The 13,428-nt window shown below is 47.3% G+C and overlaps 4 protein-coding genes across 4 annotated transcripts; 2 read left to right on the top strand and 2 right to left on the bottom strand.

Annotated features, from left to right (window-relative positions):
- Positions 1–24: 24 nt before the first annotated feature.
- On the top strand, positions 25–2,540 carry FPRO_11546 (uncharacterized protein; the record flags this gene model as incomplete). Its single annotated transcript, XM_031221034.1, has 6 exons — positions 25–280; positions 330–511; positions 566–779; positions 847–1,335; positions 1,405–1,538; positions 1,653–2,540. 6 exons carry the CDS (start codon positions 25–27, stop codon positions 2,538–2,540), a joined length of 2,163 nt encoding a protein of 720 aa, XP_031086633.1.
- A 3,181-nt stretch (positions 2,541–5,721) lies between these two features.
- On the top strand, positions 5,722–6,896 carry FPRO_11545 (uncharacterized protein; the record flags this gene model as incomplete). The annotated part of the gene is made up of 2 exons (XM_031221033.1): positions 5,722–6,158; positions 6,221–6,896. 2 exons carry the CDS (start codon positions 5,722–5,724, stop codon positions 6,894–6,896), a joined length of 1,113 nt encoding a protein of 370 aa, XP_031086632.1.
- A 161-nt stretch (positions 6,897–7,057) lies between these two features.
- Positions 7,058–8,032, bottom strand: FPRO_11544 (uncharacterized protein; the record flags this gene model as incomplete). The annotated part of the gene is made up of 1 exon (XM_031221032.1): positions 7,058–8,032. One exon carries the CDS (start codon positions 8,030–8,032, stop codon positions 7,058–7,060), a length of 975 nt encoding a protein of 324 aa, XP_031086631.1.
- A 300-nt stretch (positions 8,033–8,332) lies between these two features.
- Positions 8,333–13,126, bottom strand: FPRO_11543 (uncharacterized protein; the record flags this gene model as incomplete). The annotated part of the gene is made up of 8 exons (XM_031221031.1): positions 8,333–8,520; positions 8,570–8,794; positions 8,845–8,948; positions 8,994–9,390; positions 9,434–11,447; positions 11,489–11,740; positions 11,803–11,842; positions 11,886–13,126. The coding sequence occupies 8 exons, from the start codon at positions 13,124–13,126 to the stop codon at positions 8,333–8,335; spliced, it is 4,461 nt and encodes a 1,486-aa protein (XP_031086630.1).
- Between the last annotated feature and the right edge of the window lie 302 nt (positions 13,127–13,428).

The following is a 13,428-nucleotide window of genomic DNA, read 5'->3' as shown; positions in this document are numbered from 1 at the left end:
CTACAAGAAAGCTTTGTATTCACAATGACAACTGTCAACAGCCTTGTAAAACTTTGCAAAGCAGAAGGACTGTCCTTCGACACCATAAAATATCACCAAGACGTTACTGGCTTTGGTAGTGTATTCGAAGCACTTGAGAAGCGTACGAATATTAAGGAAATTGAGGTCCTTCTCTGGGGTAACCCGAAAAATGTACAGGAGATGGGTCTGCTCTCGTCTCTGGAAGCCATCGCTAAAGAAACCAACGAGTCCGTGACTGCGGCTTGGGAAGCATGTGGTGGTATATAGTGTGTGACCCTGCGGCCTTTTGAGTTACTGACTAGGATTAGACTCGGCCAAGGCGATACAGATGTTAGAAGATATCTGTGTCAAAGCCATATCCCGCTTGCCAGGCGTTCAAGTACCAGGAGTAAATATCTCTGCTGCACTCAAGGAGGTCTGGGTAATGCTGGTTAGAGCACACAGGTCCATGGAGAGAGCCCGCCATGGCCATGACGCATCGACTGACTCTGTATGTTTGCTCAAACCCTCAAGTTCGGGAGACTTGGTACTGATGCACAGCCAGTTTCTTAACTTTCTATTCAACCGCCGAGACACTCGCCTTGAAAGGTTTATGGCTGGCGTGAGTGCAGTGGAGGCTACCTATGACAATAATTCACGGGAACGGTTCTTGCTAGAAAACCTTTACGAAGCTCTGAGAATCGACAATATGCCTACTTTGAAATATTGGGTCGACGCACAATACGCTGAAACTGGTCCCATGCAGATAAAAAATGGCCGTGAGTCTCTAGCCTGAGTTGTTGACCCTTACCAGCATGACTGACAAGCTCCCTCTCTACTGTTCAGTGTGGAAAGCTAATGAGGGCATATACAAACCCATTAATGATCGCGAAACTGACCCGGATTTTCTACCGAAGGTTGGCTTGGTTCAAATGAAGAAGATAAACCCAGATGGAACTAGGCGATATAAGGGTAGTTTTGAGACTCCTGAAAAACCGATGTGGATAGCCAACCGCATGGCACTTTACGTATCAAATGATCAGGTAGTCCCTACCCAAGAAACCCAGGTTGTGCTGCAAGGGCTGGAGGAAAGAAACTTCGATTTTCGAGACCTGGAGGATCAAATCATTTGGAATTATCCTCCTTTCTCACCTGGCTGTCTGGTATGGTACCAGTTGCGAGGGATCTCAAACACACTTAGCGGGCCTGATGGGTCATGGAGAAAGGATGGCGATTATGCCAAAGCCCGCGCTACAATTTCTTTTCGAGAGAAGCTGGCAAGAAGCATGGACTGCATTGAAGAGATCGAAGAATCTGTGAATATGCTCAATGTTAGTAAGTATCGAACCCCATTCAGCCTGTTCTACCCAACAACCCCCGGCAAAAGCTGACCGGACTGGATAGATGTGTTGGATCCCATGCTGAGACGCTTCAGCGATGTTATGAGCACTCTGCAAGATCTATCTGCTAATCTTCTCTATGGAGATGACGATGACCAACATATCAGCTTCACAGAATTGAGGAATTCGACGAGCCTCGTAAGTAGACTAAGCCCCATGTCTCAATGTGTCGTAAGCTCTGCAAAAGTTGGCGACGCTAAACAACGACCACCCTCAACTTTTACCAACAATATGTGCTAATCAACTAAGCAGTGGACTTCAAGTTTCGACTGTGCCAAGAGGTTCATTAATAAGTCCCCGCCGATGCACTTTCGAGATCGTGTTTGTTTTGCAGAGATCTCTGACAACCGACTCGAAACCCAAGTAGAGCGAAAAGGAACTGACTGGACACAAGTTGTGATGGGTTTCGAAAAAGTCGACCTTGACAGGCAGAAACCGCTATACAGTTTGATTGCTCATCAAGATGGCCAAAAAGACGTACCTACCATCACAACCTACGGCGACCCAAACTCCATACCAGTAGGAGCTCGGGCACGTATGTTACAGTTACCGAAGTCAAGCCAGAGTGAGTTCGGTAGAGTTAGCAACTGGCAACAAGCAAAAACCGGCGACTACTACGAGATTCCTGTCACTTTCGCCAACACATATAATTCGAAGCCTAATGTTACCTGTTGGCTGGAGGGTTTCGAAGCTCATACAACGAAAAACCTTCGTGTCCGTGCAGAAGTCATTGACACAACTGACAAAGGTTGCGTTATAAGAATCGGTGGTTGGTGGGATACAGAGCTCGTCCACGTAAATGCTGTTTGGTTTGCGCACGCTGCAGATCACCCGCATGTCTTTACCGGAGGTGGCAGTGTGCACAAATACGGTCAGCATTCTGACATATGGGCCCCCTTCGTCTCAGTGGACTTCCCCGAAGGAAGGTTTAAGAAGCGAAGACCTGATATTTTTCTGGCAATTTCACTTCTCGACACACATCACCTGTTCAACCCTAGATGCGAGCTTAAGGCCACAAACGTTACCAAGCGAGGGATGAAAGTCTCGGTGGATGCGTGGTGGGACACATATTGCTACGAGGCTGGTTTTTCATGTATTGCGTTCGATCCAGATTTTTTCCAGGAGGGATCCAAGGTTTAACTGGCGAACTATATGTGTTGTTTGCAGTAGAGATATGTAGATGAGAGCTTAAATCAGCAGAAGGAAATTACTTTACCTGACGAATCCTCCAATCCAGAGGGCCAAATGGAATTGGTTTGCCTCTTAAACCAGTGTATCAAGACGTATTTGTCTGAGTTTTTATGTTTTATTGATAGATGCAAAGTTGATTCTCAAGCCTAAATTTAGCATTCTGAATTATTCTTATACAATTCCTGACATAAATCTAATAGCTTTCAACAATTGCAAGTGAGTCTCATCTGTAATGTGGTAGTATTATGGCCAAGAACTTTGCGTACAACATATTCGAGACCCAAATTTATTACTCTATTAGGCACATCTACTACATATAGGAAAGAATTGAAGACGGATTTCTAGCAACGGTATAGTAGAGGGAATCTACACTGTGCGTGATGGGACATGCTGTGACAGAAACAAGCTTCTTAGAGATCCATAAAGACCATCGATTCTCACATAAGCCAGAATAAGAGTGTTTAGAAAGCAGGGGTTTGTGTTTCTAGTCGAGCCTCTGAAAATTGCCACAGAAACAATACCTACGTCCAGAAAGATAGACTAGAGCCACTCAGGGTTATCATTTTTTGTCCTTCTTTGCCTTCTTGCGGCACTTTTTGCAAATATCGTCGTGGCTTTCGCTGTAAATAGGCGTAGCCTTTTCCCCACAACCTTCAAATACACCTCCCGCCTTAGGACAGGGACGTTCAACGATATGAGTCTTCATTTCGTCCTCGCAGGTGGCGCATTTGTCGACTACAACGCTTTTGATGCACATGGTGCGATTATTCAGGCGATTTTGAGTAGATTGTTGTGAAGGTGTTGTTGTACCTTATGTTGGTGGATGTTTCAGTGGAATGGGAAAAGAATGATTTGAGGGTGGGAAGTAGTTTCTTTATATAGGGACAGCAAGGGCATTGATTCTGAGTGAATACAGTAATTAAGTGCGGGAGAGCGGAGGTAACGGCAGGCTTTCGCGGTCATAAAGGATGGTAATTTATAGAGAGATATTGGAAATTGATGCACAGATATTCATTGCTCTTCTGCTTCTGCATCCTTTTACACTTTTTGCATTGCCTGCAATACGTATCAATGACAATGACATTGGCCTTCACTCAACGTGTTTCCCAATCACCACAACTAGGGACAAGAACATTCCAGTATCACCGCCTGTATCCTTAGCTTACACTTATAGCAGCTATTCTGTAACAAATATATTGCATACTATTGAAATGTAATATTTTACTTATTTACAAAGATAGCACACATAGGACACGTTTTAACCACGCTACATACATCAAGATGTTGTCTCGCCTACTGCTTCTTCCACTGCTTGCGTGCACTTGGGGGTCACCAACTCCGCAGCCTTCTTTACCCTCATTCTTCAATGATCCCTCTGACCCTAAGCTTACCCCATCCGATTTTGGTTGAAAGAGACTATTCTGGATTCCAGAGATGCTCCAACCCTTTTAAGTCTCACCATCACGATGTATCCGATTAGGTTCAACTATTTAACCGAGAACTCTGGATCAGGCCTCTTGATCTTTACAAACCCGGTTCCAACACCTGGCACAACAGATGGCGCAAACCCCATGGATATTGCCATATTTCCAATTTCGAGTGGGTACAACAATGGATTCTGCTTTTGTTCCAACCAGTACCTCGCCATCCTACAGTCCAGATTGGCACCACCTTACAGGGGCGTATGCGATTACCCACATACCCCTTACGATACTGTGCCACGATTCAATATCACGGACAACTATTCCAGCAACACCTTCTATCCTAAGTCTCCAGCGATCACGAGCCCGAGTAGTCCAAAATTTCGGAGAGGCAACGTCTTTTATTATGTCTTCGGGGGCGGCGTGGAAGTCAAGTTCGACAATGGCAAAGTTTCTGGCAGAGTTGGTCTTGTAGGGGTACAGAACACCGAAAAGAGCATGTTTGGAACAGAAACGTTCTTTCTAAAGTTCACTCAAACAACATCCGTGGCCAAGTTCACACTCAAGTTTTGAGCCGCAAGAAGGGCGTGGTAATGATCTCTATGAGTAGAATAACAAGACCAGTAACCCAATTAGAGTCGGGGACAAGAACTTAGATTGAATCTCTTCTCTCGAGCTTATAGAGACTTTGATTTTGATATCGAACTTGTGAGCGCATAGATAGACTACAATTTATTTTTTGATGAACAAAGACCAATAACCTGCACATTAGTCAGTATCATGAAATTTCAGTGTCGTGTCCTAGCTCTAAAAATAACTCACTGTAAAAGTGTCCCAGAAGGAAAATATACGTCACTCATCAGGCTGTGAGTGGAATGCACGGTACTTCCCACCACCTTCCTTGTTCGGGAAACTGTTTGTACAAAATGCTACATGGTGCAACAAATGCTTGGCCATAATACCTTATGCTAGCTGTTTTGGCATATGATCCAGCCCATCCAATGGCTCCCCCTGATATTGGGCTTTGAGGTATCTCTTCAGAGGGGAGTTGGCAAGAAGAAAACCCCCCAATTATCGGTAGACTTGGCCTCATCGCATGGCGCTCCAAGCCCTCATTCCCGCGACATGGGATCTCATGCGTGTAAGCCGCCACACAGGCTCCATCAGAGTAGCCTGATCAAAGACGTTAAAAAGCTTACGGGGCCTGACTCCCTGACCATGTTTCCAATATTGAAGTCTCTACTTCTATTACTGTTGCTACTTTGGCTACCGTTTGATAGATGCCAAATGCCAAGCATTATTTCGACAAATCTTCGTCATGTAGATGATTACATAGCAAAGAGCCTTAGCGGCTTCGTTCCCTGGGGTGCAAGAAGTGCCAAGACCACTACTTCTCAAACATGGCGTTCATATCTTTCAGCTCGTTACGCCAAACGAATCAAGCTTGACGGGTCGCCAAAGTATGCAAGCCACATCACAAATATCACGTAATATAGAACCTCTCAGCTGTCCAGTGTCGTCGTTGCGCTGGTTGTTAGCCGACCCTGGTAGTCTGATGAGCTCTCTTTTTAAAGGCCCCTCCTCCGTAATATCCTGACCTGGTCCCTTGTCTAATTAATCGTCATTTCTTACCATATTGCAACACCCAAAGAAATTCCGTACAATTTTGGCACAGCTTATTCCTTAGTCGCTGGGTGTTTGAGCTTAGCATGTATTGTCTAACCCTTCCCAGTATCGTTTTCTTTCTCGCGATCCCGGCCATTTATGCATCGAACATTGCTCATGGCGCGGAAACAAGACGACTTCCGAATGCACCAGCTAGAGTAACGGATGCGCCATTGGGGGTCATTGAACCGTTGGAATTGCTCCTCGGACATGGCTCTGGACTGAAACCACGAGCAGAAACAGAAGACTTCGCAATCGCCGTTACTATCGCGCCCGATGAGACTTGCGGCTACATCAATGGCGACGAAGATTCACCAGTAACATGTCCCAGCAGTACCCTATGTTCTTGGGCTGTGTTTAGTGGTTCTGGAGTTGTTGGATGTGGGGCAGAGATTTATATCACCTGCATCGAGTCTTCAAAGGCAGTTAATTCGACGCGATGTGACGACGTCTGTCGGAGCAATACATTCAACCTTCTTTGGTAAGACTCTCAAGATTGAAGACTCCCACGCTAACATTGCCTCCTAGCACCAATTCAAACAGGCCCTTCTGCCGCACGTACGTCTACCCCAGTGGAATTTTCGACTACAGCTGTGCATCAACCGCAGTTGAGGAACTCGAGCATGTTGAATTCACGTTTGAAGGACAGAAAAACCCGAGTCTTAGCACAGTGACTCTGACTGATGGAGCATCAGAAGGATTGGGAGAGCCAGTCACAGTAACTGTCCAAGGCAAAGCTACCGGAAGTCCAAGTGCTGTGACCGTCTACATGATACCCCAGCCGCCCAGTCAGTCAACGACCTCTTCCGAAACATCCACCTCCAGCAAGAAGTCTACTCCTGTCGGTCCCATCGTTGGCGGTGTCATAGGTGGTGTAGCCGTTCTTGGGTTGATCGGACTTGGCGCTTTTTGTTTACTCCAACGCCGGAGAAGGGGCCTCCCGATGAACCAGAATCAATACCCACATCATCCTCAGCAACACGGGACTGTGTCAGCCTACACCGATGCTAACATGGTCTACTCTCCGCCGCAAGATACACGTTTGTCAATGATGACAGGGCCGGCTTCTCCCAGTGGGCAAAATGCACGTGAAGGAGGGGCTCAAGTATCTCCTCCAACCGTCCACAGCCCTGCTCCGGCTTATGAAATGGCGGGAAGCGACACTCGTGAGCCTGAGCCAGTCTATGAGTTGGGTGTTGATTCATCAGAGAGGAAGTAGCAGCGGAAATCGAGGACACAGAAAAGTTATCGAAAGCAGAAATACCCTTGTAAATAGTATATGTATAATTCGTACAACCGGTAAAACCTACAGTCTTTATTGTATGCTAGTAGCCCTCTAGTAGGATAGCCCCCATCCTTTTTACTGTCAGGAACTCGGAACTAGTGCTGAGATGCAAATGCATCGGCATAAATATCCATATCGGCTACAAAGCCATTGAGTCTAGTAGGTTCCCAACCCAACAACTGCTTGGCACGGTCAGACGAACCTCGAAAGCTAGTCCCCATCGCTTCCGCGAACAAATCATTCCCAGGGCCAACCAACTCACAGCGTCCCTTGAATCCCCAGCGCGAAGCCAGAGCCGCGAAGATTTCCGACATACTCTCTTGGCTGGTCACAAGGTCAAATACAGGATAGACCGAGCTGCTGTTGATAAGAGAAAGCCTCTCTATAGCTTTCTGGAAACCAGTGGCGACATCACTAACGTTAACAAGCCCGGGCTGAGAGTCAACGCTCAATGGGATTTGGATTGTGTCAGAGGATCCATCTCGGGAAGCCTGGAGGAGTGGGAGAATAAAGGCGGTCCAGATAGTACTCTCCCCACCGTAGATGAGCGCCGGACGTAGAACAGCCACGTCCAGGACGTCAGAAGTAGCGAGAACAGCGTTCTCATGCGCGACGCGCCATGCGACAAGCGGTGCAGGTGGTGTCGTGGCCTCTGGTCCAACAATATCAAGATCATTGACTAGTTTGTCACTCGACCCATGGACCCAAGTTCCTGAACAGTAAATGAAGCCGAGCTTCGGGGCATGCGTGAGCCCTGCAGACTTTGCCTTGTTCATACGTTCTTGGCCGATCGCCTTCACATCAGCAAGGAACTTTGCAGACTCTTGATTTGCACCAGAGACATCAACAACTATGTCGATATTGAAGTTGCAGATAGCATTGAGGTAAGAATCTGGCTTATTGATAGGGTCAGGGCAGATGACTGGAGTGACTTCGGCGACGGCTAGAGATTTGGCTTTGGCTTCATTGCGGGCGATGCCGTAGACTTTGTGTTGGCCGCTATTGACGAGGACGTTGCAGATTCTGCTTCCGAGGTAGCCAGTGGCGCCGATGATGAGGACTTTGGGCATTTTGAATGATGGATTTCTTGTTTCGTTCTTGCAGAAACTGGAGTTATGGTTTGTTGATAGTGATTATTGTGCGTGCTGAATGCGATTCAACACTTTTTGACTCGACTGTTCTTCCCTCTTATACTGCATCACTTTTGTCGTCAAACGGAATTTATCATCGGACGTATCAATTGTATTATTCCCAAAGAGGTTCCTTTCGGAATAGTGCTGATGTTTCAATGAAATCAAGCCACCGGAGATAATCGGACGGCGGTACTAACGGAACTAAGAATTACCGCAGCTGGAAATCCGGCCACGGAATTAAGCCATCTCAAACCTAGACAAGAACTGCTCCTCAACCTCCCCAAAGAACATGTCCCATAGTGATGAAAATTGCGATTTCAGATTATCGCGTTCTTCTTCAGTCCAAACCCTACCGCCACGAGACCAACGCATCGTCTCTTTTGCATAAGGTATAGGTTTATCGTAGGTGAGAGTCATGAACGGCCCTGTTACTCTGAGTTAGTACAACAAAGACATTGATCGGCATGAACTTACAACGTCCAGCGGGAAGACCGAGACTTTGATAGCATTGTGGCTCAGTTTCTGTCATTCTCTTCTCGATCCAACCGTGAAACTGACGGAAACCTTCTATGGCCAGAGATGATATGCGGACTGAATAGAATCTGAGGATGAAGTTGTCATGTTTCCAGATAAGGTCCACGACTGGAACTCGGATAAGTCTTCCATCTAAACTGGTTGTAATGCCGACCTCGAAGCATCCTTGTGTGGTTAGATGTTAATTTAGGGACAATGTTGCATGGGTAACTCACTGTCAAAGTCGACGTCTGGTGGTCCCAGCCCAAGTCTCTGTGTCGCAAGTCTCAAGAAAAGACCGATCTTCTGAAAGTCAGGCGTGTACATTATCAACCGTGCCCTACAGTGATCAGAATGGCTTCCATAATTCTTTCAGTCAACTTACGCTACCAAAGACCCCTCCAACTCCCAATTATGCAGCGCTCCATTCTCACGTAAGAATAAATAGCACGCCAATGCGGCTTTCCTGGTGGAACGTGTAGCAACTTTGTTGACTTCATTATCAAGTGCTGGGAATGACTTCTCCTTTATACCCTGTAACGTGTGGTCCAAGACTGTGTTACCGCTAGCTTCTGTATTCCACGGAATGGTCTTGTTGGGGAAATTTCGTTGTGCATGCTCTTTGATCATTTGCAAAGCAGTCTTGTTAGACCAGTAAGCCGCGATGTGAAGAGCGGTTCTGCCTCTTTCATCGGCAATGCGGAAGACGTCATCAAAAGCTGGGTACTTCGCCAAAAGCATTCTTGTGATCTGATGGCACGCAAGGTCATATGAGTCCCGAGCTTGGAAAGTTAGCGGTGTCTTCATAGATATGTGTACACTTACATCCTGAAAAGCCTTCTATAGCTGTCGCTAGTAAGGTCTTGCCTGCTGGCGTAGTTACATACTCGGGAAGTACATCAAAGTTCAGGAGATACTGGATATGTTCGATTGGTACCAAGCCATCAGCAACAGCTAGTGAAACAAGGTAGCCTCCGAATGTCACCCAGCTGCCATCTCGCCTCATCTTGTAGTCATGCTTCAGCGAGTACTTGGCCCGTAGACTCTCTGCCAGCTTGCGCTCATCATCGTACCCTTCAACAAGAAGCTGAGCAAAGACCGTGAGTCCAGAGTTGCACTGCCCCTCCAATATCTCTGTCATACTCTTCCCCTGTCGCCTATCCGAGGGAAACTCTTCAAGTGTCTTGATAAGCTCTGGCAGGATCTTGGGAAAGTAGTGCGCTGCAAAGTGAAGAGCATTTCGCCCTCCCCTCTCCTTGGTGAGGATATCCGCCCCTTGTCTGACAAAAGCACGTACAGCCTCAATATCTCTCCTCTCAATGGCGACATGTAGAAACAGTCTCGGCAGATTCCACGAAGGATCGTCAATAACAGTATCTGGAAAGACTTTCAGAAACGCATCGACGAGGAAGCCTGACCCTCTAAAAGTGCACATTGTCAGAAAGGGATCAGTTGGTTGCTTCTTGTCCACACGTCGTCGCTCTAACATCACCGAGCGGGCGTCCTCATCAGCTAGAAGAGAGATGACAGTCTCCAATTTACCTATGTACCCTTTGCCTCCGACGCACATACAGTAGAAGCGTGTTCTTCGAAGAACAGCACTGAGGGCCTGAGCCTTGGCATCGCTGAGTTGACGTCGCGCCGGCAAACCTAGAATCGGCACCAAGGCCTCTGAAGCAGCTAACATTCTTCGTAAGAGATCGACGTCAAGCTGCTGAGCTGCATGCGCAATCGCAGTGTTGAAGTTCAAGAAGCCATCCCATTCTTGGACCTGTCTCGTAGGATCTGCACCATACTCCAGCAGAAGCTCAGTCGCCACTCCTTGAGAATAGTCCCACGCTACAAATGTAGTGTGCAGTGGAGTAGCACCGTTATTCATAAGGACATTTATATCAAGACCGGCTGATAAGGCAATGTCGAATATCTCCTCGCAGTGCTCACGTTTCGAGAACTGTGTGAGGGAGTGAAGAATCGTAGCACCGTGCATGGTTTCCCGTATGGTTGGATCAGCGCCATTGTCGATCAGGAGTTTTGCCATATCGAAGTGGCCGCAGTGGCAGCTTAAAAGTAATGGTGCCCAGCCGTGAGTGTTGCCGTGTGCGTTGACGTCAGCACCGAGTTCAGCCAGAGCACGCGCCATGACAAGATCGTTCTTACAAGCTGCAATCTGAAGCAGCGTAAAACCATCTTTGTTGCAGTAGCTGAGACAGTCGAGTCGAGCAACTTCTTCTTTGAACTCGTCTGTCTTTGCGAGATCTATATTTTCCTTTCCTGCATCTCTGAGGCATGCCAGTTGATCAAAGTCGAATACTGGAGTGTCCATATTTGGCTTCTCCTTCAAGAACAAAGGACTGTTGCAGTGAAGGAGAAACATATTCGGAAATCTGCGCCCAGTTGCGAGATATGCTTCATACTTCTCTGGCCACTTGCTAGTCCAGATCTTCCCGAGGATTTGATTCGTTGAGAGATGCTTAGGGACTAGATGGTCGAATAGTGTCCCCTGAGCAAGGCCGAATGTCTTGGTCCCATATGACTCAATCTTGCTAAGCAATTCACCTGCACTGTCTGGTGGTAGAGCGGTGTCGCATGCATCAAAGATACTAAGGATGACGGACAGGGCTTCCGGGTTCTCCATGATGGCTGCTGTAACAAGATGGTACAGGCCTTTCTCTATTGATGTCTCGACAAGCTGTCCATTGAGGTATGCCCCAGCTAGGTGAAGGGGCGCGGCAGAGTCTTGTGCATCCCCAGACTCAACGCTCTCCCTCAAATCTCGGAAGACTTCTTCCTGAGCCACTCTCGGGATGATAGATACGTTCAACGAGTGCTCGAATGCGAACTAACCGGTTAGTAATATCGACCATGGAGATTCATACTTACATCAGGGACTTTGGCTATGGCTCCATCAAAGATCTCTTCCATTCGAGAGATGAAGTCTTCACTATCCTGAGTATCTTCGTCAGGCTTCCAGTTCTTCTTAAACTTCTTGAGACTAGCCGGCTTGAGGCTGTGGTCTTCAAAGCATGTTGCGAGCATTTTCTCGAACTCTGGGTTGTTGATCTTGATGGATACTACTTCATCAAGCATTTGTCGAAGTTGTATCAACATTTCGTCCTGGTCAATTTCGTTTGTCTGGCAATGAGTCATCAGCCGTCAGTCAACCCGTCAGAGGATTAGAAGTTAAGTCTTCTTACCATCCCTGAATGCTTCTTCTCCAGCGCAGCCAGAGCACCCCTGCAATGTCAGCATCTGATCAAAGAGTGAAAACGCTACCTACTTGTACCCATCCGCAGCTGGCCGCAGATCTTTGAACCATTCTAAAGGAATAGTTGCCTTTCCAGTGTGTAATTGTTGCATGAGCCCCAGGAACAAGTAGCTTTGTATCGCCGAAAGTGATACCCTCTCTGATGCTGAAGGTGCGCAAGTTCCCCCGAGAAAAGCGTACACGTACTCTTCTTGTGGTTCCGTAAGAGGTGTTTTCTTTTTGATGTTCTCTATAAGCACTTTGACTGCTGAGCCTGACTGGTCTGGTGTTTTCTTCTTAATCTCCAAAACATCTCCTGGACTCAGTGACTCAAAGGGCGTACAACCGTTCATAAAGATGCTGGCAGTGAGTAATCCAAGAGAGTATATGTCCGTCTTGTGAAGATCCTGTAATCTGATCGGCTCTTCTGCATCGAGCTCGGGTGCCATCCATGGAAGACTACCGATTCTCGCTTGAAACATATTCTCAGACTTATAATCATCGAGGATCACCGCATATCCAAAGTCGCATAGCTTAGCCCGGATAGGCGGAAGACCAGTTTTGTCGAGTAGGTCATGTTGGTGTTCGTCAAAGCCAGAAGTGAAAACGAGCACATTCGTTGGCTTCAGATCAGCATGGACGATGCCGTGAGCGTGAAGAAACTGTAGCGCGCGACCGATGTTCATGGATATTGCCAATTGGGACTTGAAATCGGCTTTGTTAGAAGAGAGATACTCCGCCAAAGTTCCCTCATCAGCAGCCTCAAGCAAGACTTGCGGCCAAAACCGGCCAACACTAGGCGACTCGCTCCACGAAATGGCCAGCATCGAAACAATAAAGTCACATTGCCGAATCGTCTCATTCGATAGAACTCGTATCTCGTTAATAGCAGCAGCAAGCTGAGGCGAGTCACTCGCGACTCCTTGAGAGGTGACAATCTTTTTAGTCACGTATCGTCTGAACTTTTGGCTATCTTTTGCTTTCTGGATCCAATCGCGTACTCCGGGTGTCGCATTGATGAAGTCCTCATCTGCATCGAGGCTGAGTTCTTCAGCTGATGCAAATACCGCGAATGAAGCGCCAGCGCCAGCGGAGAGAATATTCATGCTGGCGATGACATTGTTCTGGGCGCTGAGGATCGGGACATCGAGGGCGACGGCGACAGCCAAGAATTCAGCTTGGCCTTTTACTGCGTATGTCTTGTCAGGGCGGTTGATGAGTTCGGTCACCAAGAAAGGAGCGGAATACGTCGAAAATGATTGAAAATCGCCCATTTTGACGACAGATGAACCTCAGGGAGCCCACTTGAAGATCCGTCGCGAGGTGGCTTCTTATTTCACGCACGGTTCGGAACGTGAGGCTGATTTCCTCGCTAGGCTGAAACCAGATTGTAACATATCTCAGCCATGTCTAGTTCTAGACCAATAGATCTCTGTCTCTGCTCACACAGCTTACGAAACTGCTGCATAAATTTCAGCTTGGGCCGTAAAAAGAGGGGTTCTGGCGCTATTGATTACCTGCATTGGCTTATCAGGGTCTAGATCACTGGTCAAGTCTTCAAACCTGCTTCTCTCGC

Source organism: Fusarium proliferatum (assembly GCF_900067095.1).
Source record: "Fusarium proliferatum ET1 genome assembly, contig: FPRO_scaffold010, whole genome shotgun sequence".
In the NCBI taxonomy this organism is placed as follows: domain Eukaryota; kingdom Fungi; phylum Ascomycota; class Sordariomycetes; order Hypocreales; family Nectriaceae; genus Fusarium; species Fusarium proliferatum.
This window is presented reverse-complemented; position numbering and strand designations above follow the sequence as displayed.